The 26451-nt window shown below is 37.8% G+C and overlaps 1 protein-coding gene across 1 annotated transcript; it reads left to right on the plus strand.

The window, feature by feature from the left end:
- The first annotated feature begins 8316 nt into the window (after positions 1 to 8316).
- On the plus strand, positions 8317 to 24635 carry DNAH14 (dynein axonemal heavy chain 14). Its single transcript, XM_042892712.1, has 9 exons — positions 8317 to 8349; positions 15644 to 15811; positions 16713 to 16825; positions 17804 to 17934; positions 18909 to 19037; positions 19905 to 20038; positions 20762 to 20926; positions 22624 to 22736; positions 23989 to 24635. The coding sequence occupies exons 2-9, from the start codon at positions 15665 to 15667 to the stop codon at positions 24059 to 24061; spliced, it is 1005 nt and encodes a 334-aa protein (XP_042748646.1). The 5' UTR covers positions 8317 to 8349; positions 15644 to 15664; the 3' UTR covers positions 24062 to 24635.
- The last annotated feature ends 1816 nt before the right edge of the window (positions 24636 to 26451 follow it).

Raw genomic sequence — 26451 nt, forward strand, 5'->3', positions numbered from 1 at the left:
GTGTCTAAGGTATCCAACAGTATTAAAAAGCTGCTAATACTGCAGATCTCAGAGGCAACAGATACAGCCCTTGATATTTTCATTGCTAGGTGTTGTTGCCCAGACACATGGCACATGTTGCAGTATCTACCTGGGTTGCCCCAGCAGACAACAGCACTTGGCTGCAGTCATGGGCTACACCATTATGTGTTGTCTGCTATGGCAAATGGACTTCAATACCATATTCATGCTTGTGTCCAGATTAATCATTTTCTCATAATAATAGGATTTTGTTTCCTTGCTTTGGTAACTTTTGTAGTAGAAAATTTGTCATTGCTCTAAAAGGTCCATAAATTTACCATGTATTCTTCTGTGTCAAGGCTAAGGGCTGTCTGTTGGACAGTTATACCCATGCATAGTGGATGATTTCATAACCAGATTTACCATTTTCACTGTTAGACTTGCTATTTAAGTTATGAGAGAAAAAGTGTGAAAAGAGGTAGGAAGAATGGTAAAGATACAGGTTGCCCTCTTAGTACTGGCTATCTTGCTGCTAAACATGAGCAAACATGGATCATGTTTAGGCAAGGATCATGTTCAGGCAAGTGGATCTCCATAGACAATAGTGAATAATAGAAAAAGTGCTCAGATTTTCAGTTACAAGATCTTCTCTTCCCTTCGTGACACTTAAGAAAGAAATAATCTCTGCTTTAGTCCTACCAGTTCTTCTTGGTGACTGGAAGTTGCATAGTTCTTCCTCAAGCCTTCTTGCTTCCTGCCTCTTCTCCTGGAAAAGTAAATAGCATTGCTTAGGAGCAGCAGGTTTTGTTCTCTCACATGCTCTGGTGATAAATATGAACCCCACAAAGGTCATAGGAAATCACATTATTTCCCTTGCTTCCTTGAAGATATGTGCAGTGAGCACACATTCATTTTCTTCAGTTGTACCATCTGTAAAGTGAGAATGGTGCTACCTACCTTGTGAAATCTTTCCACATATATAATACTCCCTTTCTTTTTGTGAATGCTGAATGTATTTAAAGGGAAAAGGTAGGAGGTGGAAAAACAAAATGTGAATGGATGAAACCTGAAGGAGCTGCATACCAACAGAGTGGCTGCACAGTATGCTGGCCCAGAGCTGCCTCCCCTTGGCTATGATGGAAAGGCAGCCCCAGTGGGGAGGAAGTGCTCTGTGCTTCTCTTCTCCTATTTGTAGTCAGGTAACTGAACTGCAGTGATGCTGAAAGAAGTCACTGCTGCTATGACTGTTTCAGTTTCAAATGCAGCAAGACAATGCCGATAGCAGTATGATTCACCTACAGATAATTAACTGCACTTAAAGTGTCATGAATGTTTTTCTGTCTGTTCCTGGGGCCATATGCTTCCTTTTGCACCAAGGCACTGAAAACTGACCTGCACCTTTCTACAGAAACTGCATGGAGGTTGTGATGACCTGACAGTGCTGTGGGCTTGTGCTTATTCATTCATTAGTACAGATATTAGCACTCTGCTTTTCTTTCTCTACTCTGTCTCCACACAGATACCTAAAACTAATAATATTAATAATTTTACAGGGCATGGTCCAATGTCCTGGAATTTACTGGAGATTTTCCTTTATTTCCAAAGGACGTTGGATCATGTCCCTATATTGCTCTACAGCTATGTGGGAAATAGAGTTACATTAAACTCCCTAGAATTTTGCTGCTAAATTGTGTCTTACCTTTTAGATCTTGATGTCACATCCATTTGCATTAATTATGCTAATGGAAGAAGAACATGGGCATCAAAGGGATAAGAGGGGTGTTTCAGTGCCAGACTGTCAGTGAATGCAAGGCCAAGTTGGTAAAAATCTGGCTTCAAAGGAGTTAATGGAAATTTTGTCTCTTACTTCATGTAAGTCCTCCTCAGCACTGTGCAATTTCTACCAAGATGACAATGAAAATTAAAAACAGTAGGCAAAAAATTAACAAAATAACTTCAGTTGGTCAAAGATGTTATTGGATGTTACATAAAGCTTGTATTACTGTGAACAGAACAGGAGGTAAAAAGATCAAAATAAAATACGGTGTCTTTATTTAGGAAGCAATTATTATCAATCTACCCTCCATGCAGCACCAAGCTTTACATCGATGATCTCAATCCATTCTTATTCTGGTGAGCTTATAATTTTTTATCATTCATTAATCGCAAACACATTGTTCTGATTTATTCTGTGCAGGAATGCAATTGTAGGTGGGCAGGAGGGAAAATTCTGCTCTGAAATACAACATTTCCCCCTTTCTTTCCTCTCAAATATTCTGTGAGTATGTGATAACAGAATTCTAAAGTTTCAGTGATACATCTCAATGATGAAATTATTTGCTGCAGATGATCCTGTGCTGCAATTTAACAAAGCACTGTTCTGTAAATATTTTTAAGTGCTTACACAATTAACAATAGTTATTTTCTTACCTGTAAATTGGTGGTCAAATTCTCATTCAAGAGCAAATGTAGTTCCATGGCCTAGTTCTGTGAGTTTCTGGGTAGTCAGACTTTCTCAGTAAAGCTCTGGAGGAAGTAAAGTACCTTTTAAAAATATTTTTTCTAGTAAGGTATGTAGGTCATACATTATGGAAGTGGAACAAAATGTTAAGAGCTAGAAGTACTTATTTTGTCCAAAGCTTGAATAGATGTTCCTTCTTTTCTTTTTTCCCCCTTCCCTCCCCCTTCCCCCCCCAGTGAAGTATCTCTGATATCACCATTGTGTGGTGACAGATCTGAAAGGATCTGACTGTCCTGCTGTTGTGGTAGTTCAGTCTAACTAAGCACATTTCCAAATACTGATCATTGACATGAAACACTGCCAGGAAAGCATAGCTCCTACAAACTATGCCAAGATTTATGCAGCTAAAGTGTAGTCTTGTGGGATAGCTCAAACCAGAATTTCTGCTCCATCTGCAGTATAGTACTTCCATTTTGCTTAGTTTTTAAAACAGTGTAAATCACGAGACAGAAGGTAATCAGGCTGTCACTGTTAATAGGAATGCAAAGTTTGGCCACAGTTATTACAAATAATTACTGTTTCAGAATTATTGATAGAGTAAGGTTACTGGAGGTGCAAATTGAGCTGTTAATTGCAGCTTTAGCTTTAGAAATTCATTTCTTTTGAAACAGGAGCTTTTAGACCTTACCTGACATAATGTGGCAAATACAAATATATTAAAATAATAACAATAAAGAACTGCAAATGCAAAATACAGCTGATTCTCTAGCAACTATCCAGATAGCTTTGCTGTTTAAATGTAATTTCTAGGTCTTATGAATCTCTGGACTTCTGAAGTACTTGAATATAGCCACTGTTGACAGTAGTTCTGCAATATAGGCAAATTTGAGCTTGGTTATGTCTTCACAGCCACCAAGAAATCTTGTCATGTAGGGACACTTACTGCAGAGCAGATGACATTCCCTTTGTCACTTTGAATCACTTGCTCTTTCTTAAAGTAAGAACATGACAGTCCAGAACTCTTAGCCATTTGCAGCTAATGATGTTGACCTACCTTGTCTTTACAAGCACACACTGGTCATACCTTAAGGCAAAAGCAGTTCTCCCTGACCTGTTTGTTTTGAGGTGGTTTGTTGTTTCTTTGTTTTGTTTTGTCTGTAAGGAGAATTTGTTTTCTGTGCCTAATAAGCAGTGTCTCTACATTGGGTTTGGAAACCTTCCTGCCAACTGTCCTTTTGTAGGGTGTGTTTTAGTAGAGTTTCAAATGTACTAAATCCATCTCTTTGGAATGGATTTCTCCTTAGGTCTGACTTTCAGCTTTCCTGCTGTTTCTTTGCTGAGTGGATGTCTGGCTAGGGAGAGGTACATAAATGAATTACAAAGCTGTAATTCATAAAATATCTGGAGGAGGAGGATTCTTACCTGTCTTTTCTCATAGTGTAAAAACAATGAGAGCACTAAAAGAAAAGTGAGAGGCAAAGATATAAGACATGAAAAGAAATCTGAACCAGTTTTTCTAATCAGTGGAAGTTCTTGTTGAAAGAGTGAAGCTGCAGAAGAGATACAAATTCATGTATCTCGGGAGACATTTTACTATCAGTGAATTCAGTTCAGCAGGCTACATACACTTTGTCCAGCTTATCAGTTATGAAACATTTCTTGCTTTGCTTTGAAATTACTACAAGGGCCTGCAATTAGAGACAGCTGGAACCAAATGGGCCATTGTTCTGTTCATTCGAGGATTCATATCCTGTTCTTAAACGACCACAAAAACAAACCACCCACTGAACCAGAAACTGTGTTTCAACTTATGAATTTCTCTACCCTGAGAATAAAACTGTTAAAATGACTTTTGGCACATAATTGTCACAGGCTGTTTGCCTGGAGAAGCTGTGGTGCTCCATCAGCACTCAAAGCCAGGTAGGATGGGGCCCTGGGCATCCTGAGCTGATAGGGGACACCCTGCCCACAGCAGGAGGTTGGGGCTGGGTGGGCTTTAGGGTCCCTTCTAGCCGTAACCATTCTGTGATTGATGCTCTGTATGCTAAAGCCTTATGAAGCAAAGTATGCTGTTTCAGGAGCAACTTGCCTTGGAAGCACCCAGAAAGGAAGTTAATGCAGAAAATAATTGATGTGTTGCTCAGGTATTTTACAATGTTACTTGGAAATAAAAATAAGACAAAACCAGGTGTTGGGTTTTTTTTTTAATTTTTTTAAAGAAATTGTTATGTCTCAGGTATCAGATCTGAGAAAATGAGAGTTTAATTCTGTCCTGTTCCTTTGCCACTTTGGGCAGGCACTTTGGCTCTCAGCTCACCATCCCTAAGTGGAGAAGATAGTGCTCCTTTTCTCCCTCAGATTGTCTGGCTTATCAATTTACATTGTGAACTCCTATGAGATGGAATTGCTCTTTTCTCTAAGTAATGCCTAGCATTGCAGAGCTGGATTTGGGAACTACAGGGCTAGATGGTATTATAATGTAAATAATATTTCTTTTCCTCATGGGAGGAAGCAACTGAATTCAGTAGAATTAGTCAAAATGCATTTGTTCCACTGTTGCTAAGATCAGTGCCTGACCTGGCACATTGCTGAGCTTTAGGGCTAGCTGACAGACTTCAAGGCTTTTCCCTCCAAAAGACTGTAACTCAATGCTGCCAAAAAGCAATAACACTTAGAGAATAAAGGAAACAGAAAAGCAACTCATTCTAGCATGCTGCACCCTTCTAAACACTCCTTGCTACAACCTTTTAACCTTTTATCCTCCCCTTCATCACACAACTGACATCCCATTTTATTGACCTTGCAGTGTTGCATTGAGAGCATGCTCAATGCAAGCTCAGGCTGAAGCGGTGGCACTGGCTGTACCTACATTGTTTATCTGCCTGTGTGCATTTATTTGGTAATAAAAACATCTTCATTTGGTTTTACCTAGGTACAAATGCAAATCAGCTAATTTGATATAAATCCTTTTTGTTCTCAAATAGGACTAAATCTGCACTATGTATCTTTACAGATGCTGTATATCGCAGCAGGTCTAAGCGGTGTTTCTTACAGGATTACACTAAGTGGGAAGAGGAAGCAGTATTTCTGGGCTGTAGCGACTTCTTCCAAGTTTATTTGAAATTCCTTTTCAGCAAACAGTGCTGGAGGTCCCTGAGGAGCTGTTGTGCCCATGTAACCAGGATCTTTGGTAACCCCGAGTCCCATCAAGTGCCTGGGATGCTCTTAGCAGTGGGTGTTCAGGCCCAGCTGTACACACCTGGCTCAGTAACCTAATTCCAACAGTGGCCAGAGCCATAGAGGAACATCTAGCAGAGTGCTGATGGATGTGTTATGATCTGTCCAGTATGTCAAGTCTCATCCTGGACGCACACAGAAGGAGATTAGTATAAGCCTCTGCTGGTTGAAGTTAATATCCCTGAAGCATTAGTCCATTAGTCACAACTTTTTTTTTTTTTTTTTTTTAAATGATTAAAATATCCAATCTTTTATTCCAACGGAATTTTTATATTTATTTATTTATTTATTATTTGCCTACGGGATCCAGAATTTTGTTAGATATTGTTTGGAAAATATATAATTTGTTACTTTAGAATGTATTTGTAGGTTCATTAAAAGTCTCCATTCTCTGAGATTGGTAAAGCAGAAAAATTTTGATGTGTCACCTTCACAGTGTTCATGATCAATTTCTGTTATGAACCATTTTGTCATCTTTTTAAAGTGATCTATACTAGGATTCTGAGCGCTTTTGCACCTATTTTTATATGCCTCATCTGAGCCTCTGTCTCCTTTTGTGGTAGCATAATGGCATACATTTTTAATTTGGTTGATTCAAACAGCATTTTTTGCATTTTGCTTGCTATTCATCATTGTGCTCCACATGCAATCTTGCATATTTACATTTTTGTGTTTAAATGACTTCTGCCAGGAGGCACAAGTTTTTACTGAGCGCTCCAACTGCAGTAGCCATTTGGGCAGACATCCAACTGGATAGATTGGACTGAGATATCCAGTTGAACCAATTCCTTATTTGGATTTGGAATCCAAATCAGCTACTTTTTAAACCAAAATAAAGCTGTGCACCACCCCTTGGAATGCACGGTCTGTGGACTTTGTGGAACAAATGCAGCTATGTGGCATGTAGGCCCCCAAACAGAAGCTTTACTCATCCTGATTTGTCCAGCCAAGAGGGATGGCTGTCTGATGAGTCACTGGAAGGAGGGAGCATTGCACCGTAAGGTTTATCTATCACTAGCAAAGAAATCTGAATATTGTGTGTATGATGTATCTGGTTTGCACAAGAAATCTTCTTCTATTAAAGAGAGCTAGCATAGTTTAATATTTTAAATACGTGACAGGGAAGCCTACGTTTATTTCCAATTATCCTACTGACTTATTTTCAATGAGGCATTGCTTTCTTTTCAAGAACATTGACTTTTCCCTCTCTCTAAAATTGGATAAATGTTGAAAATTGCTGTTTTGTAATGAATGAGGAAACTTCCAGATGCAGCGCCAGAGAGGAAAGAACAGTATTGATATCACAGCTCACAAATGCTAGCTGACTTGAAATTGGGGGATTTTGAATGGTTAACATCTTGCATGTCATCTTACAAAGGGTGCTTCCTCAGCAGAAGTCTTTAAATGATATCATTGAATTGTGTTGGTTTCATAAATTGTATGTCCTTATTTGCATAATAGCCCAACAAGTTCATCAGCCAAGCTCCTGTGTGTAAGAAATCTAATGCATTTTGTTAGCAGCTCAAGTAGTTCTTAGATCTGTGGATTATGGCACATAGCATTTCAGGTCTGAGTCTTTGTGAGCTTCCAGGAATATATTAGCTGACTGACAGTTACCAGAATTTTGTTTTAACACTTTTGAAGTTTTATTTTGAATTCACTTATTTATTACTTATAATCCTGCTTTAGCTTTGGATTGGACTTGATCCCAAGTGGTCCCTTCCAACTGCTATGATTCTGTGATTTTGTGATATGTATTATGGTATTGTATTATATTAAGTTATATATGTTATATCACAGAATCATAGAATCACCAAGGTTGGAAAAGACCTAAAAGATCACCCAGTCCAACCGTTCAACTATTCCCAATAGCTCCTACTAAACCATGTCCTTCAACACAACATCCAGCCTTTCCTTGAACACCCCCAGGCTCGGTGACTCCACCACCTCCCTGGGCAGTCCATTCCAGTGCCTGACCACCCTTTCTGAAAAGTAATACTTCCTCATGTCCAGCCTGAATCTCCCCTGCCGTAGCTTGAAGCCATTCCCTCTGGTCCTATCACTAATGACACGAGAACATATATGTAACATATACTATTTATATTATTATATTTGTTATTTAAGTCTATTTGAAATGGATTTATTCAAATTCAGTAAGTGAAGGAGATGAAGGAGGTGATAATTAATGCAGTCTGTAAAATAGCTCTGCAGTGAAATGTAGCATGGAGGGGCTGATCATTCGGCATGAATGGGAGAAAATTCCTCATCCTTGGGTAGTTGGTGTACTAATTTGTGTTTCTCTCTGAATATCCACAGCTACTAAAAGCCTGACAGCTTGTTTTAGACCTCATGAGGAAACAACAAAATTAACGACAAGAGATACGGCATCCATGGAGCTCTGTACTTAGGGATGTTTAGATGTAGAGAGGAACGGGTGAATGATAAGTGGTGGAGGTGTGTATGGGAACTGCTGAGCTACGGCCTGAACCTCTGATTGATCACCTGAGGCGAGCAATGAGTCAGCCAGAGGAGCACAGGTGAAGGCAATTCTCCTGTGCTCCTAGACCTATTTAAGAGCTGGCTACCAGTGGGGAAGGATCTCTCCTGGAGATTGCCTCTGCTGGTGTTTTGAGAGTGAGCCCAGGATAGGGGTAAGCCTTCCATTTATTCTCTTTTGTTATCATAGTCTGCTTTGCCTAACTCTCTTGTTTATTTTGTGATTATAACAGCCTAATATTCTTTGATTATGCAAGGCGTAATGGTGTTCAGTTATTATTGTATGCTTACATTAAAAATGCCTTCAGCTGATCAGAGCAAAAACTCTCTGTATCTATGATATGGTCACCTACTTACATGCTTTATTCATCTGCCATCATAGAATGGCCCAGGTTGAAAAGGACCTCAAAGAGTCGTAGAGTCACTTGAGTTGGAAGGGATCTCTAAAGGCCATCTAGTCCAACTCCCCTGCACTGAACGAGAACACCTACAGCAGACTCACAGGGTGCTTAGAGCCCCTCCAGCCTGACCTTGGATGTTCCCAAGGACTGGGCATCCACCACCTCTCTGAGCAATCTGTTTCAGTGACTTATTAGAAAAAACTGCTTCCTTATATTCAGTCTAAAAAGTTCTTTACTATGAAAGTGATGAGGTGCTGGAACAGGCTGCCCAGAGAGGTTGTGGATGCCCCATCCCTAGAGGTGTTCAAGGCCAGATTGGATGGGGCTCTGAGCATCCTGGTCTAGTATTAAATGGGAAGGTTGGTGGCCCTGCATGTGGCAGGGGGGTTGGAGATTTGTGGTCCTTGAGGTCCCTTCCAACCCTGGCTATTCTGTGATTCTGTAAAAATATGACTTACAACTTCTGATTCCCTATCTGGAGTGGGAATCTGCTCTAAAGAGAGCAGGTAGCTTACTTTGTCAAGGCAAGGAGCATTATTAGAGAAAATAACTTGTGAAGTCTTGATGTCTTGATGCAGTTGTGATTACTGTACTAGCTCCAACTCTGATCTAATAACATTTTATAATACATATAACTTAGATCTGAAACAGCAATCATTTTTAAGTTGGAAGGATAACATGAAGGAAGAAATACGTATACAACTTCCTATGATTACACATGAGAAAGCTTGAACTGAGGTGGTTTTCTTCAGGGACAGAACTTCTGTGGGAGGAATATTAATATTGTCCTGTATGGAGAAGCAAACAAGCATCATCTTCAGTGGTGCTTCTTACTGCACAGAATGGACACTGTGTACTTGTGATCTGGGTTGTTCATTCCATCAAGTGATGACATCTGACATTCCTTATATTAAGCAGTGAGTAATGGAGGGCCTAAACAAAGTTAATGGCTGTCCAGCAAGCAATCACTGTCAGCTGTCCCCTAACCATGCCCAACAGCTTTCTCTAGGAGACTACGAGAATGATGTCATTGACTCATTGCACGATTAATTGCTTGTTGTGATGGTTATGCTATTTTTCATGTAGATCTGTGTGGTGAAACAGGATGCTATTTATTTATTTATTTATTTATTTGCCTCTGATTTGAATTCATCTGTAATCGCCCCAGATTAAGTTCTGTGTTCCCATGGAGTTTAATCCACCTCCAGTCTCTACTAAAATTGCTTGAGACGGTCGGTCACTGTTGCAATGCGCGCTGAATGCTAATGCATATGTTGTGCTTCTTATCCCAGACTGAATGACAGCTTCCAGGAGGGAGAAGGGTATGAAAAGATTTCAAGTGCTCCATGAACCCAGCTATTTTCTTACACTTACAAATGAAATCAAAGGAAACTTTTGACAAAACTTAAGGATTTGAGTTTTTTAAGTTATTATAATTTTAACTATATTAATGATAACAATAATTAGGAAATGCTACATAGGAATTGTAGTTTTAGCTTATGATCTATATTAACTGCATGTTGAAACGCAGCTGTGCAGTTCCTGTGAGTATGAGAGAGTGAGTTACTGTTGTATAAAAAGGGGCTAATTAGATGCTTTGCCTTGTGTAGTACTGTAATATCTGAGCTGTTGCATTGCCTCCTACGCTACTAACCCTAACCAGGTCAGGACCAAATAACTGCACGTACACACCAATATGATGAACAGCAAAGACAAGCACGATTTCCCAAGTTACCCAGCAGGGCCTGGCAGGCCTGCTGGCCACAGCTCTGTAGCAACATGGACGCCATCTTGGTGCTGGGTAACTTGGGAGATCGTGCTTTGTCTTTGTCCAGTGAGTGTCTGAATTAGAAGGAGACATGATGATTAAGGTATAAATAAACGTAAGTTCTATGCTCTGCAATTAGGAGGAAAGAATCAAGATGTCAAGGGAAGCAGAAAGATAGTCAAGAAAAGTTAATTGATGGGGCAAAGGTAATGACCACTTAATGAGAGAACAGGTGAGTAGGAAGGGGGATTTAAAACAACAACAAAAAAATGTTCTGTCGTCTTATGTATATTTCTGAGTTGCAAGAGAGCTCACTTCTGAGTATGGAGTCTGGGGAGCCTGCAGTTACCCAGAGTGCCATGATGGCGACTGTGGCCATGAAGCTGAGCTCCTGACTTCAGTGTGCAGTCAGAGCTGTCCTGTGGCACAGAATAATGGTAATTATAAGCACTGCAGGAGCCTGCTGCAGTCAGAACTGAAGTCTGATCATTTGGTATCTGTTATTAAATGTTTACCTACTTAGAAATTCCACACTGCATGACATTAAAGTAAGGCGTAAAGTTGTTTCTCATTTGGTTTCCTTTCACTGTTTAGCCAAAGTTTCTGAGCTCAGGCTGCATGGTTATGTGCTGTTCTCTGGGAAGTTGCTGGTAGTTGTATTTGTTGTTTGTACTGTAGCAGCCTGTTCCTTTCAGACTCATTCATGCAGTGAGCAAACAGCTGAGTGTTCCACACCAACTTACATTTTGGCTCGTTTTTGTTAAGCTTAACAAGTCTGAGCTGTCTAGGGGAGTAACTGCTGCTGCATAGCATCTGAATACCTGAAAGAACACAAGTGTTCTGAATTCAAGAACATTCAACAAGCCCAGAATTCCCAGCCTTTTAGGATCGTATTTCTGATTTCAGATGTAGCACCTCAAAGGTGATAGAGAAAGTGCATATGCAAGGTCTTTGTCTACAAGGGAGAAACTTGTGTGTGGAAAAGCTTTGGGCAAAAAAAGAATTCAGAGAAGAGAGGGAGGCACGGTTCTGCCCTGGGCTTTCTATTACCATTGTTATTTTGGCATTGACTTCAACAGAGCCTGAATTTTGCTTAGAGAATGGAAAGGGCTGAGCAACAGGAGTAATGGCCTCTATGCCAATTCCCATGGGCTTTACCCATATTGCTGACACCTTCACAATAAGAAAGAAACCATAAATCAAATTCATACTGAAATAATGATATGTGACTAAAACATTAATAATGGAATAATAGATGTATTTAATTCATATGGAAAAGAGTACAGAATAGTACTCCTGATGTTTCATAAGGACAATGATGAATTTTTTATCAGGGAACAGTCTGGTTTGCAGACTTTTCAGTTCTCACGCAGAGAAGTTATGGATTTCTTCAAAACTTTCCATGTCAATGCAACACACTCTTATGCTTTTAACATCATCCTGTTTAAGGGCACCATCCCATTCCTTAATTTTATTTTTCGTTCTTTTGAAATAGATGCGTCTCCTCCATCTGAGATCTGACTATTGTAGATGGTCCCAGTATTAATATTGATTTGGTATCATGGTGATGTACTGATGCTGGTATTTACCAAGTGAGAATTCCAGAATAAAAAGCTTAGATTCCCCTTTGGGATGAAGAGGTTGTTCAAACCTTGTACTGGTCTTTAGGGGTTCTCAGAATTCCTCTTGGAAGGTCATGCTGGAGTTCAAGAAGCCCTCAGATTGTTCACCACATGATTCCCTGTGAAGAAATAGCCACAGCTGACAGGGACATGAATACAATGCCAGTGCTTTGTTCTAAACCAAGCTTTGGGCTGAGTGTGTCAGTTGGTCCCAAAGTGCATGGTATGCTTTCATTTTTCACCTTATAAAATGAATTTGGGATGTTCTGCCAATTTATTTAAGGTGCTTTATTTATTTCATGTGTCTGCCACATCTGTGTTCTTCAGTGATGATTTCACTTTTCCCTCTTATTCCTTTCTCTACCTCCATCAATTTACAGTTCAGTTTGTAACCTATTATCCTGTAGTTATTCACATAATATACTCACTGCATTTTTCTCTTAAATAATAAGAATTTGGACTTTTTAGTATATGGAGCAAAGTCCTCTCAGCCCGCAGGGAAACTTTTCAGGAGAGTCCTGAGAATCCAGTTTGCTGCAACTACTGGAAAGCCCTCTGTCTTAATCCATCCTGAGACTGCCTACACGTCTGAAAGTATTAAAGGCTCTTTTTTCACAAAAAGTATTGGTTTTTTGCCAGTACATTGCATTTGATTTTGGCTTCTTGATTTTATATCAGAGAGTAAAAAAAATTCTGTATCCATGCTCCTATAGCAGTTTCTATATATGCTTCTTTTTATATGCTCCTATATATATAACTGCTATAGGAGTGTGTGTGTATGTAAGTATATGTATGTGCATATGTATGTATAGAACTGTAAATAGCTATGGACTCATAAAAAAACACCATTTATTCATGTTGTTCCTGGGGCTTTCAGTGCAGTGGGATCTATGTCTGCTACAAAGACTCCTGAGGTTTCACATTGGGAAGAATTTCTTCTCAGAAAGAGCAGTGAGGCACTGGCACAGTCTGCTCGTGGGGGTGGTGGAGGCGCCGACCCTGGAGGTGTTCAAGAACTGTAGATGTGGCACTGAGGGACATGGTCAGTAGGCAGTATTGGTGGGGATGGGCTGGCAGTTGATCCTTTGCAACCTTAGTGATTCTATGAGTCTGATAATCATGACAGAATTCCATATAATTAAAAAAAATCTGTAGGATTCAGGTGGATCAAGGCTGCTTTGCTGATTAACGTGCTCTTGTTATTTTCAGTTATACCCAGGGAATGGTCTATTTAAAGATGTGAGATTTATGTTTAAATAGGTTTATAATCAGAGAAGAAAAACATGCCTCCTCTTAGAACTTCCTTAACCTTTCCAACATTTCCCATTTGCCTTTAGATTTGTTTTCTAATGTTTTCTGGTGAAAATTGTTTTAAAGCATTTCTTAATATCTCTTAACAAAGCAGAGTGCTTGCTTTAGCAAACTGTAACTTTGTCAGCAGGTGTTAATTTTAATTTCATTCACTTTATTTGGTTTGGAGCATGTTACCCTTCAATCACTGTTGCAGTAATGCTATTTATCTCAGCACAAAGAGGACAAAAAAGTCTCATGTGAAGAGACATTGCCGTTTGTAAACCTACAAAAAAATGTGTAAATACAATTGTGTGTTACAAAAAAAATTAAAACATTTGCATTTGATGTAAAAGCCACATAGAGTGCTTCTGGTTTCAATAATTAACCAGATTTGTGGAATTATTTCTGCCAGCTAAAGTAATGGCAACTGCTACTTAAATTAATTGCATCCAGATTAGCAGTAGCGTTTAGAAAACGGAATTTTATTCTTTGATTAAAAGTGACCATTTTTCAACTGAAACTGTCCTAGAATAATGAGATAGCATTGAAAGTCTCCATTCTCAGGCGTCATTCCTTTCTGAATCTTTCATAAAGCCTAGCATTTATAAACAGACAGAAAAATCTACAGGTATTGATTGATTAGGTCACATATTTTTACGTCTGGCAAATTTATGTCGGCATTCCAATTTTTCTTGTTTTTATAACAACAGGTAGTTTCAGTAGGAGCTCTGCATGTCAATCTCCTGTGCATAAGTGCATGGATTTTATTTTTTGAGATTCCATTTCTTTGTTGTGACATTTATTAATCTCTCACCAAGTCAGAATTTAACGTATTAACATGATTAACAAGATCTTATTTTGTTTGGGTATAATGGTTTCAGATTGACAAATAAAGGGTTAGTTATGATTTAAGGAAAGCCTTGTATAGTCAAATCATGTATGGTTGAGCTTGTTCTGAGAAAACTGCTTGTCCTCTGTAGATCTCCAGCTGTGTCTGGCAGTCCAGATAAAATCTATTTCCATTTCTTGAAATATACTTTGTTATTTTAATTCTGTTATGCTGTTACTATTAATGAAACACAAGTGAAAGAATAAGATCCGTGTGCATTAGGAGCTCGAGAAAACTTAAATGTGGACTGAGCTCAAGATACGGAAGTACTAAGCAGTTTTATCTTTAAAAAAATCCAGCTTGGTGGGGGTGTGCTGACATCTGATTACTTCATCCAAGTATTTACATTACTCATGTCATCTTAAAACTATTGAAAGAAGTTAACTAAGTTGTTTACTATTGGAAAATCCAAGAGCTGGTGGAAACTTCTCAAATGCATGAGGAAAATAATGGAAAATCTGTTTTGTCAAACTATTTTTTTTTTTTTTTTCATTGAATATGTTACAGACTTAAAATAAAATTTTGTAGCTTTTTATAGGCTACTAAAGAATAAGCATCCAGAAGTAGAGGTGCAATCACAGCAGGACTGTGACATGCCTGCTGACTCCCTCTTTCTGGCAAGAGTAATTAAACAGCAAGAGCCACTAACCATGGCTGGAAAGTTCAAGGAATTCATTGAAAAGCTTATTACAAAAGAACCCCAACTAGTCATGTGCTCTCTCATATCTATGTAAATACATAAGTTTACATCTATGTAAACACATGGGTTTACAACTGGTAACTTAACTCAGCTGACAGCTCAGATGTTGATACTGGGGTTGGACAAGCCAATGGGCAGCCAACCCGTGGCCAGGCAGGACCCACAGGTACAGCCGTTGGCCACCTGGGCTCCAACGGCTCTCCAATAACTGGAGAAGGAACAGCAGAGGGGTGAGGGCTGCCATCACCCCTCGCAGCTCTGCAGACCCTGCCCATCCCACACAGTGCCCTTGGTCAGACATCACAGCCAAGGAGATGGTGAGCAGGGCTAGGATTCCCAATGACCGTGTGCTTTCTTTGAGCTCCTGTTGGTACACCTGAGCCAGTATGGGTAGCCTGTTTCACCTCAGTCTTTACTGTGCTAAAATGTGCTCGTGATCCACTGTCCATTAAGATACAATAACGGTTTTACGTGTATGAATATTAAAGGTGGGGTTGGATGTACAGCCTCATCTTTATTCTGCTTCCCAACACACTATGTTATTAGCACTTATGCTTATATTTTGATGTGCATGGGCTCTAAGGTATCTATCTATAACATGGGTTGAGACTAACAAATCCTATGTTTCCCTATGTTAACATCCACAACAGTTCCCACACTACTTGATTTCTGTTGGTGTCTGCAGGTCTTCTCAAGTGTGAAGTTCACTTCAAGGGCACAGTGCAGAAACGGTCATTATTGCAGATTTCGTGTAATTGATGTTTTCTTACTGTTAGGACAAAGGATACCAACCACAGATGGATGGGCAAAACACAATGCTGAAAGAACAATTAGTGTCTCATCTCCGTTTTGAAGCAGAGAGGTCAGAGGTGCTGCTTATGGCAAAAGGCAGATGTATCATGTGTGGGCCGGCTGGCATCAGGAGGAAGGACAAAAGTGAACCGGTGAGAATGGGCAAGTTTGCAACAACATTAATATTGAATTACTGTTCACAGTACCAATTTTGTTTTGTGATGAGGGCATACTGAGGTGTTTTGTAAGATAGAAAAAAGTAAAATCTTTAGAATTTGTTCACAACTTGCTACCCTTTGTCTCTTCAAAGCAGACTTAGCAGATAGCTTCACCTTACTGAATTACTCCTACCAAATATGCTACTACATAAGTCATCATTAAAATACCTTCTCACAGCAGTAAACTGTAGCTGTCAAATCTGAAGCAGAGGCATTGCATGATGACTCATTTTATCCTAGATTTTTTTTATACAGTCCAAAGTGTTTATTCAAGTCATTCCTTTAATGTAGCAAAGTTCTGTTGCACAAGGGTGAAGTCAATATGCAAACAGAAGTCAGTCCTCCATGTTTTATATATGTTAACCTACTACTCCGTCTGTAATGCCAATAAATTAATCTAATTTCTGTGATTAATGGCAATCTGTTCACTGAGTGTTTGGCACAAGTTTCCTGCAAAACTATGGTTCCTTGTTCTAAATTTAGAATCTGTTTTTTCTTTTTCTGAATGTTGTAACTATTTCAGGCTAAGTTTGATGGAAAAAGAAGTATTAATGTGTCACTATACTCTGTAAAATACTAGATATTAATTTTAGTGCTTTGCACGTTGTTATTTTTAAGCTATTTATCAGGATTCTTTTTTAAAAGTAACTTAAAATGCACATAAAATGTATATTTTAAGTAAGAAATATTCTTTAATGAAAGCTGAGTTAGGGTATCCTTTAACTTTTGAAAACATTTTGCGTAGTTTTTAGGTAAATTTATTCTTTGGTGTTTTGGGGAGCATAACATATGACCACTTACTCAGTAGTTATACATTGATGTTCTTTGTTCCCAGCCATCTCCAGTAGAGAAGTACTCCATTCTTCACACAGCAGTTTATAGAGCAAGAACAGAAACTAAGCATGAAGCAGAAATAAATGAAGAAGGTGGTGTGTGTTCTAGTAAAGTGTACGTAAACTCATATTTCTTTCTTTATGATAAGTTTTTGTTCTCTGGTAATTAAAATATGGAACAGCAATGGATCAACTTATGTGACTGCTTCCCTGTGAGTTCTGTGAAGCCTGGATTAACACGCTGGCATAACCATTATAATTTTGACTGATTGTAATAGAGACCTAGCTTGTTTATGTCCATGAACATCCGGAGAAGTGCAAGCAAATCATTATAAAAGAAATAGAGGTTAGTTGCACTGTATTTTTTTTATTCTAGCAAAATGGGGAAGTTACAAGAACTATTCTTATATACTGTATTACTTTCACCTGTCTATGTAAAAGTATATGAAGATGAGTATACTTCAGATTTAATGATAGCATCGATAAATACTGGATTCTGGATGTTTGGGGCTGCAGCTCTGCTGTATACGAGTCAAGCTCATAGAGAGCAGGTTCATTGTTTCTTCCCTTTTTGAATCTCCTAGCGCTGTCCTTCTCAACAGCTACACAGAGCAGAAAGCTCTAGAAGCCTGTAATCCCCTGACCTCTGGCATGGGTTGTCTTTTGGTTTCCTTTTCCTTTTTGTACAGGTGGTGAGAAAGGAAAGTAGTTTTTCCATGTTGAAGAGACAAGAATGCCTTCTTACGTGCAAACCTCCATTCCCAAATTTTGTGGGTAGGGTTAAAGCCACAGTCGGGTTGTTTTTATCCTTGGGGTAATTTTATGCACTGATTTCTTCACAGTGGATTTTGAACAAATTGATCTCTTGCCTCTAAACTCTGATGGGAGATGTTGAGGTCTGGAGAACATCTTTAATTTTGATGTCACCCTCACTGTATTTTATAACGATAAACTTCTTAATTTGTACCAAAGGACAGCCGCACTTTAATCATAAATGCATACTATGATACAAGGAATAGTTTAGTTGATTTTTCTATTTTACCGTATGACTGGATCTTAAGGGTTTTTTCCCCTTACATTTGCTTGTTTATAGACTCTCAAAAAAACATAATTATGAAAGAGAAAAATCTGTTTGTCAGCGCTTGGAAGGGTCTGACCATGAGAAAATGGAGCCGAAGAGAAGCTTAGTGAAAGTGGCATCCACAACCTCAGAAGACAATAGTGGTGCATCACCTTCTTCAAATGTATATGGTAAAGTACCTAAAATGACAGAAACATGCAGCAGTAATAAATATGACTTTCTTTCCTTATCATTATAAATATGTAAGAACAGCCTTGCAAATGCTGGCATCTTTTTTTTAAAAAAAAAAAAAATAAAAATTGAAAATGGAATAGCGAAGATGGAACACGGACTTTACGTCAATATGCCATCTGCCAAGTGCGTGAGTATGTGTTATTGTGTTTTTAAACAATTACAGTTATCCATGCTTCTTTTCAGCCTAGATTAGTCTATTCCAAGCTTCTTTAAATGAGAAAGCCATGTGACGGGTCTTGAGTAGGCTTTTTCCCCTGGATATGGCTGTTTCTCCTTTCTTCCTATGACCACACTGGGTTTTCTTGAACCATGAAGTGAGGTCAACTCTCTAAAATGCAAAATCACGATTGATGGAAGTTGTATGTACGGGGAAATGAAACTGCACACAAAAACTCTTCAAACGTCATCACAAGTTTCAAACTGACTGCAGCTGGCCAAAGGGATCTCTGGAGGTCGTCTGGTCCTAGCCCTGCTCATTCAGGACCACCAGATGGATTATATAGATTCATTTTAAAATGGATAAAAAGGTTTTCTAGAAATAAACAGCCAAAACCCTTCTCATCTAGCACATGACGAAAGTGAATGTGATCCTCTCACCTCATGGAATACAGCGAAAATAAGCAATACACTTCTTATCTAACCATACTGAAGTACCTGATGCCGATTTATGATATTTTATATATTATTTTGTGTTTTCAACAAAAATAGTATCTTGTGTGTATGTCTCTGTAAAAATAATATTAAGACCATTGTGTATTTTGAGCAGTAGTAGAAGTTGTAGAAATGTAAATTTGTAGCAAGCATAACTTGAATTAAATAATTATTGTGCATAGTGATCTGCTTTCAATGCGTAATATTTTCCTTTTTAATGTGTTGTTTGCAGATAGAAGGACTGAAATACTGAAGTCTGTTTTGGAGCCAAGTTGCCTTAAAAAGGTTTGTGAGCAGCCAGATGTTGAATGTTCTCTGAAGAAGCCTATAAGAGCAAAAGTTTATTCATATGATGAAACAGGTATGCAGGTTGTAGCCCTTGTAGCCCCATGGGGATGACTGTGCTCATAGTTGTGTGTCCATTTCTGTCAGGTTTCCATTGATATAATAAAGAATAGATGCAACTGCTACTCCCTTTCCTCATCCTTCTGCCCTAAAAGTAAAAGTAAAAGTACGTGTGCAGGGGAAAGTCTGACAACTTCATCTTCCATATTCACCACATTTTTTGTACTGTGAGTTGTTTCTGTACAGTACTTTAATACTTCAAGTTATTTATAATTGATATTTAGCTACATTTAAAAAATTATTTTAAATAAAATATTATTAAAGAGTAATAGGTGTGTTTTCCTCCTTATCTTCCAAGATCTTCATGAAGAAAAATAGATTTGGAACATTACTTCTCTATTAATAATCTCTGTTGCTGATTCTGAAAACTGTGAGGGAGGGACTGGTACCACAATTGGATTCTTTTTTTTTTCTTTTTTTTCTTCTTTTTTTTTTTTTTTTTCTAAATTTTTTTTTTTTTTTATTTATTAAAAAAATTTGGGGGGTAGATTTAAGTTTTTTTTTTTTTTTTTTTTTAGTGAGTACTTTGAATTTTGCTGTGTAAAATACACCAAATATTAGTGTAAAATCACTGGAAAATGAAATTGCTTTGAAGTCAATTGAACTGCCGTTCTTCAATTACAGAAAAATACATTTGGAATATATAACAACTTGTTATTTTTTTGAGAGAGAGACTTTCTGAGACGTGTTTTCAGCATCTTTCACCTTATTTTGAATGTCATTACTCTGATGCTCCATACTTATTATATGCATTGAATCAAAAGGCTTTATATGTAAGGGAGAAAGAAATTACTATTTTTCTTCGCTTTTCTTGATGTACCAGAGCCAACTGATGATGACATTATAATGTGCATTTTGAGGCTTCGTGGCAAACTTGGCTGGCAAACAAAGTTACCGTCCTGTGAGCATTTAGCTAGAGAGGCTGATGTGGCCAGGCTTCAGAAGTTCGCACTTACGGTAATTTTTGCTTCCCCTTCTCCACATTGTATGGAACTGCATGTTCCAGAAATGACATTGGTTATATATCTAAAAGACACATCTCCTGGAAGATTTTCCCCTCTGAAAACAATACATTTTGCCTTAGAGCCTTACATCCTCTGGATGCATAGTGGTTATGGGAACTTAGCACTTAGCCAGTGCTTCCCATGGCTTAGATCTCGTAGCATTAAGTAGAATTGTGGCCATGCCTGTCCTAATCAGGCACACCAAGCATCAGGCACGCCAAGCATCAGGCCTATGAGTGAGACTGGGCCTTCCGCTCTTCCTGTGGCCAAACAGGCACCTCCTGTGTTCTCTTATTTGGTGCATTCAAAGACGAACACATATGCTGTGTTTATCGATGGAGAAAGATAACGTGAAGTAATAAAATTACAGAAAAGTTTCATTAAGTTTGGATTTAAAAATTTGTAGTATGCTAATAGGATCCCATGAGACTGTTTTCTCAACAAGAAAAAGTAATATTTAGCTTCTAGTTGGAAGAACTGAGAAATAATTATTGTGAGTATAAATAATAGAATTCAAAAACTGATGATAATAGAATAGCTTTCTGGTCAATTCTGTGTTATTTATTATTAGAAGAATCGAGCACTTTTTCTTCTCATGGTATAATCTAGAGACGTACAGCTTGTCATCATGAAAAAATAAATTATGTATGTACTTATAAATTTTATCTTTTGACAGAGACCTTTATTGCCAAGAGATAGTGGTGAATATATATATTGTCTTCAAAAATGCAAAAACAATCTTCAAGTTCCCTACAACCCATACAATTTACAGGCTATCTCTACAAATACAGCTATGCACAGCAAAGAATATTGGACTATTACAGCATCATTCGTGTCTAAGGTAGCGTATTGTACAAAAATAAACAGGAGAGTTCCATAGGAAGAACATTTCGCTTCTCATTTATTACCAAATCCCAGTTATGTTGCCTTCTTCATTGAATAGCTTGCCAGTCCCTCCTAAAGATGAGCCTTCTGCTGGCTTTGGGCTTAACATTGCTCATCCTTTTACTCATTTTTCTTTTATACTTTGTGTTGTGAATAGCCAACTTCTCTGTGATGTACTGATTGTTTTTTTTTTTAGTTTTGTCAACGTTTCCATAAATAATCAACAAACCATAACCACCAAAACAAAGAAACGAAATACTGAAGTGTATTCTCTGCACAGAATGAACTTCCATGGTTGGTGTAAACCTATATAAGCCTTCAGTTAGCCTGGCTCTAAGCTGCCCTCTCCATTGCACTGGCATTGATGATTTCTTGGTGACTATATTGGATAATCTCAATCATGTAACTGAAAAGGAAGTAAAATACTTCATATGTATATTCATTTTGTTTGCCATGTTAATTTTCAGTCAGATCAGAGAGTTAATTCATCTCACCAGGAGTGCAGACTACTGATATGCGTAAAAGAAACACTAAAAATAATACCCTTTAAGAATGCGATCACCACATTGCATGAGGTTTCATCAGTTTTTGTAGAGAGGCAAACTGGATTTCTTTCTCAGTTTTCAATCCCTTGTTCTCCTAAGCATCAGTGAAGTTTAGAACAAGTATGACACCAACCTTGCATGGAAGAAGTGATAATTGCATAATTTGCATAATGTACATAATTGGATTGTTGCTGGCTGCTAAAGTTAAACTTTTAGATGATACGTTATTTGAATGTCAGACAATTACAGGCACAGCTTAGAAACAGATGCGATTACTTGAGTCAAAATGGGGGAGATGTATTTGCTACCAGTGGAGGTACTGAGCTTTTATAAAACTGGATTGGAAGAAGGGCGTAAATGTTGGCAATCTGTCTGGGAAAACAAGGCTGCAAACTTCTTTCTTTGCCTTTGGAATGCCTGCTATAGTACATAAATTTGAAATATGATGTTGATTTAAATGCAAAGCTATTTGTTCCAAAGTCTTGAAATAAAAGATCTATTGCTTGCTTTGGCTAAACCAGAGAATGATTCATTCTAAACAATTATTTAGCACTTAGTGCCCAATTTTCCCTTTGTTATGTTCCTATAATGAAGATATATACTGCATAATGATGATAATGAAAATTCCTATATAAGGGCATCTGTCTATTGCCAGTTTACTGCATTTGTGCCAGCCAGACACTAGTCCACAACTGGAAAAGGAAATAAACTAATTTATGATTTTGAAATTTTATATCCCTTTGTACAGGAGTGAACATTCTCTCTGGAGAATGACAATCTGATTGCTTAGCATGTTATTACTTTAAGATCCTGTTTTTCTACCTGAAAGATATGAGAAAGGTTAACGAAAGTTTTTTGGGGAGTTTGCTGACAAATGGCAGCATGTTCAGCAACCTTCAGATAAATACAGCTGCCCGTGCTGTATTGGAAATATTTCCAAAAGGCTTTTATTCTCTTTTCAACTTATTCAGTATTGTTTATGTTCCCACCGCCAAGGTCATCAGTGCTTCTGTCCTATGTATTTGATAACGAAGATTCAGAAAACACTGAATTATTTTAACAAGCAGATGTGTATCATTTCATTTTTCTTTTTCTCTTTCCACCCTAGTTTCATGTAAACCAGAAATTAGGAGAAATGGAGGCCACACCAGTACCACAATGGCTGCGTGAAAGACATCTGTATTACAGGTTACTCAACTTGAATTTATTTTCCAATTTCAGGTAAGAGAATAAGAAAAGAATAATTGAAGTTAACCAGTTACATTAATAATGTTACTTATCTTTGTATGTTAAAATGCCAGCTTAATATGTGTTAAGTCCTGCATTGGCATTTTCAATAATTTAAAGAGTATTCAAAATATGGAATAAACCAAAAATTCTCTTGCTTTTTGTTATTTTTTGTTTTTTCCTTACTTATTTAACCTTAGAAAAAGTAAGAATATCTCAGGTATTTTCTATATATGCGATAAATTTTAAAAGGCAAGTTAATTCTTTCATTCCCTACCTTTCACATTACATAGAATATATGAGATAGCAGATACCGTTCACTTTATATAGAATGTATTCGAGCAGAGCATATAGTGTAAAATAGAAGAAAACATTTACTTGTGAAGTTTTCACATTCCTCTGATCTGTTTTGGAAACCGGTGAAAACATGGTAATTGAAGTTTATCTGCCTGCAGAAACTGGTATTAAAAATCCACTTCTTAAGTGTTTGTTTCAATATTATTCCCTTTTAATGACAGTTACTTGTTTCTGATTTATTTTTGGCTTTCATCTAAGCAACATTACTGAAAGCTACTCAGTTTTGGTTCTTTAACCGTGTGTCTCGTGTGAAGTTTGCGCATGCAAGTTTTTGCAAGTGCATCAATCATTGCAATGAAAGCATCACGTATCTCACTCCTTTTTTGAAAATGCGTTTTAGTTTTGTCAGAGCACATTTCAGGTTCAAAAACAGACCAAATAATCATGACCTTATTTCATTACATATATTATTAACTGGAGAATTAAGGGTGGTACAATAGGAATGTCTGGAAGACTGATAAGATTTAAAAGCTGTCCACCCATGGAAGCTAGAACCATAGTGAACACGTTCTGCCTCTTCTGCCACTGCTGTATCAGGCACAGTTAGCTTAAATGTTCTGCCTCATTACTGGCAATGACAGAATGATGTTTATGGTGTAGAAAATTACCTCTGCAGTTATGGTATTTTAGTATGGCATATTAGTACTTGGGTTAATAGAAGCTAACGCTTACTTCTACTTAGCGTGCTTTGCCTTTTGCAAGAACAATAGGCTTCAGCTATCAAGGTATTTGAAGAGGTGAGGAGGCAATGTTTAGAAGGCAGAAAATGGCTGCTTATGTTTGCATCTGTCTCCCAACAGTGTTAAGTGCTGTTAATGAGCTGTTGTGGCAGCAGTTGTGACGGTCTGCAAACTTTGCATGCATAAATAACCACTTCCGTTGCTTCTAGAATGAAGAAATTCCTTCTGCACTGGAAAATCAATGCTGGAAGAAGCAAGGCGAACAGGAGCAAATCAGTCTGAATGCAGGTGGTTGTGCATGTGAAAAGAATTAAAGAACCCTCTGAAGCGCACTTTATCAATGTGTATCTTCTCTTCCTTAAATGCTTGATGAAGCAAAAAATCCACAACACTATAAACATGCTAGAGTACCTGCTGATAACAGCATCAAAGACGTGCTCTAGTATTTTTTTTAAACTTTTATTCTGTGAAGGAGCCTGGAATTTTAATCTGGAGAAAAATGAGCTTTAAAGTGATGTTTGTCTACTGCCTTGTAGGATTCTGAACTGTGATTTTCAGCAATAGAAAATAATAGTTACTAGGTTGTTCTTTAGTAAGATGAGAGTGGATGCACCAAATCTATGCTGAATATGGAGTGAATGATGGAATTCTGTCCATATATCAAGTGAGTAAACAAAACCCTGTCACACTACACCTTTTCTTTTTATGACTTCCATTACTGGTGATGCTTGTATTGTGTTTGCTGATGAGAAAGAATTATTTATTCATCACATGAGAATTTTTTTTCCCCCTTTTCTTGAAAATGTATCCTCTAGTTAGAATTATTCTCGTAACTTTTTAATTAGTCCTTGTCTTATTGTTGGAAATAAACCAAGTAATTTTGTCAGGACGGTATCTCTGATAAAAGCAGAATTTATTCGCGATTGCAATGGCGGGCGTCCCACAAGTAGAAGCGCGCCTATGGACACAACATGACAGCCTTTATACCCTGTTTTCTCCCCCTTGCCTCCCCCCTCCCCTGATTCCCCAATGGCTGGGTACTCCAGGTTCACAATCTTATCAGAAGGTTTACATTTGTTATTTACTTGTTAATTTATTTGTTATCTGGTGCCAGTCGGTAGTCATCCTGTTGTCTCCAAGATGTCTCGGTGCTCTCCTTGTCCTATTGATATGGTGATTTTCTTTAAAGTCATCATCGTTAAACAAAGAGCACTGGGGGATGATGTCAGGCCTTCCCAATGTCAGGCGCTTCCTCGGGCATGCCATGACTTGTTCTCTGGTTTGCTCTCGTGCAGGATATTCTTGCAGTGTGTGTGACAAAATGTACATATATACACACATATACAGAGTGTGTTCCTGGGAACTATGATAGCGGAGATCATAAAATAAAAATAATATTATACAATGCAGAAACAACACTTGATTCCCACATTATGAAGAGACTTTTTCTGGAGCTTATATAGATATGATGAACTTTGTGCTAAGAGCACATGGATTCAATCTTTCACTCATATCCCAAGCAGGAACCTGGAAAGGGCTGATGTCCTTTCTCTTCCACTAGAACCACGAAGTGGGAAAGATATAGACCATCAAGTAGTCAAAATTTAAAGTTATTGAGATGGGAAAGGTACTGAAATAAATAGGGGATATAAAAGTGTAATGCCCAAGAGTGACTGTTTATGGAATGAATCAATAAAAACAATATATGATGAGTTGTCTTCTGGAAGGGAAAAAAAAACAAAAAAAAAAAAAAAAAAAAAAAAACCCACCATGTTTTCTCTTTACTTTGCATTAGGCAGACTCGATTGTTAATTCATGCATTAATACTAATATGTAGCACTTTCCCTAAAAGCAGAATATTCATAGGTGGGAGTTCATCAACATTCAACTGGTGCACTTTAAATGATTTAACTATGGAATAGTCCAAACTATTTTAACGGTGTCATTATAAAGCAGTTATCAATTAACTTAAGACACATTTGGCATCATTTTGTTGTGTCTATATCCTCAGGTTTTGAGTTACTCAGTGTGTCCCTGGAGGTGTTCAAGAACCATATGAATATGGCAGTGAGGGCCATGGATTTGTGGGCAACATTGGTGGGGTTAAGGTTGGTCAGGATGGTCTTGGAGGTCTTTTCCTATCTTTTTTGATTCTATGATTCATGCTATTCGTTTTGTTTATGTATCAATATATATTTAAATACATACATTTGTCTTCATTTTTTTTTTTTTTAGTAATTTTTTTCCAGGTTAGATTATACCATTTTGGCAGTGCTGATGTCTGGCAGTATTTCCTTAGCCTTGACATAAAGTAGTGCAGTATTCTGGAAGAGATGATGAGCTAGAAGGAAAACTGCCTAAAATCATGATCCCCATCAGGAAATACTTCTGGGAATAGACTGTGCAAGTGTTGAAAGAAAAAGAGATGTGACTTAAGCGGCAACTGTAGAAGAGTAATTTCAGCAAGTCTATATTTAAGCCCCAGAGGTATGTGCACAGTTATATAAAATAAAGCAGTGTCTGTCCTGATAAGTTAACACTATAATAACAGAACATTGAGGGGAAACTTGAAGGTAAAGTAATACTGAATATGTTTTGTTTAAGCAGGCATTAAAATATTTTTAAATGATTATGCAGTATGACAAGTTGAACTTTCTTATGTAAGAAAATAC

Source organism: Lagopus leucura, unplaced genomic scaffold, assembly GCF_019238085.1.
Source record: "Lagopus leucura isolate 7727_CA_CO unplaced genomic scaffold, USGS_WTPT01 Super-Scaffold_73, whole genome shotgun sequence".
Classification (NCBI taxonomy): Eukaryota; Metazoa; Chordata; class Aves; order Galliformes; family Phasianidae; genus Lagopus; species Lagopus leucura.

Excerpts from the sequence above, each read along its gene's own strand:
- DNAH14 (XM_042892712.1), top strand. The coding sequence starts at position 15,665 with ATGGATGGGCAAAACACAATGCTGAAAGAACAATTAGTGTCTCATCTC. Across the intron at positions 16,826-17,803 it reads GGTGTGTGTTCTAGTAAAGT|ACTCTCAAAAAAACATAATT; the intron begins GTACGTAAACTC and ends GCTTGTTTATAG. Across the intron at positions 17,935-18,908 it reads AACCTCAGAAGACAATAGTG|ATAGAAGGACTGAAATACTG; the intron begins GTGCATCACCTT and ends TGTTGTTTGCAG.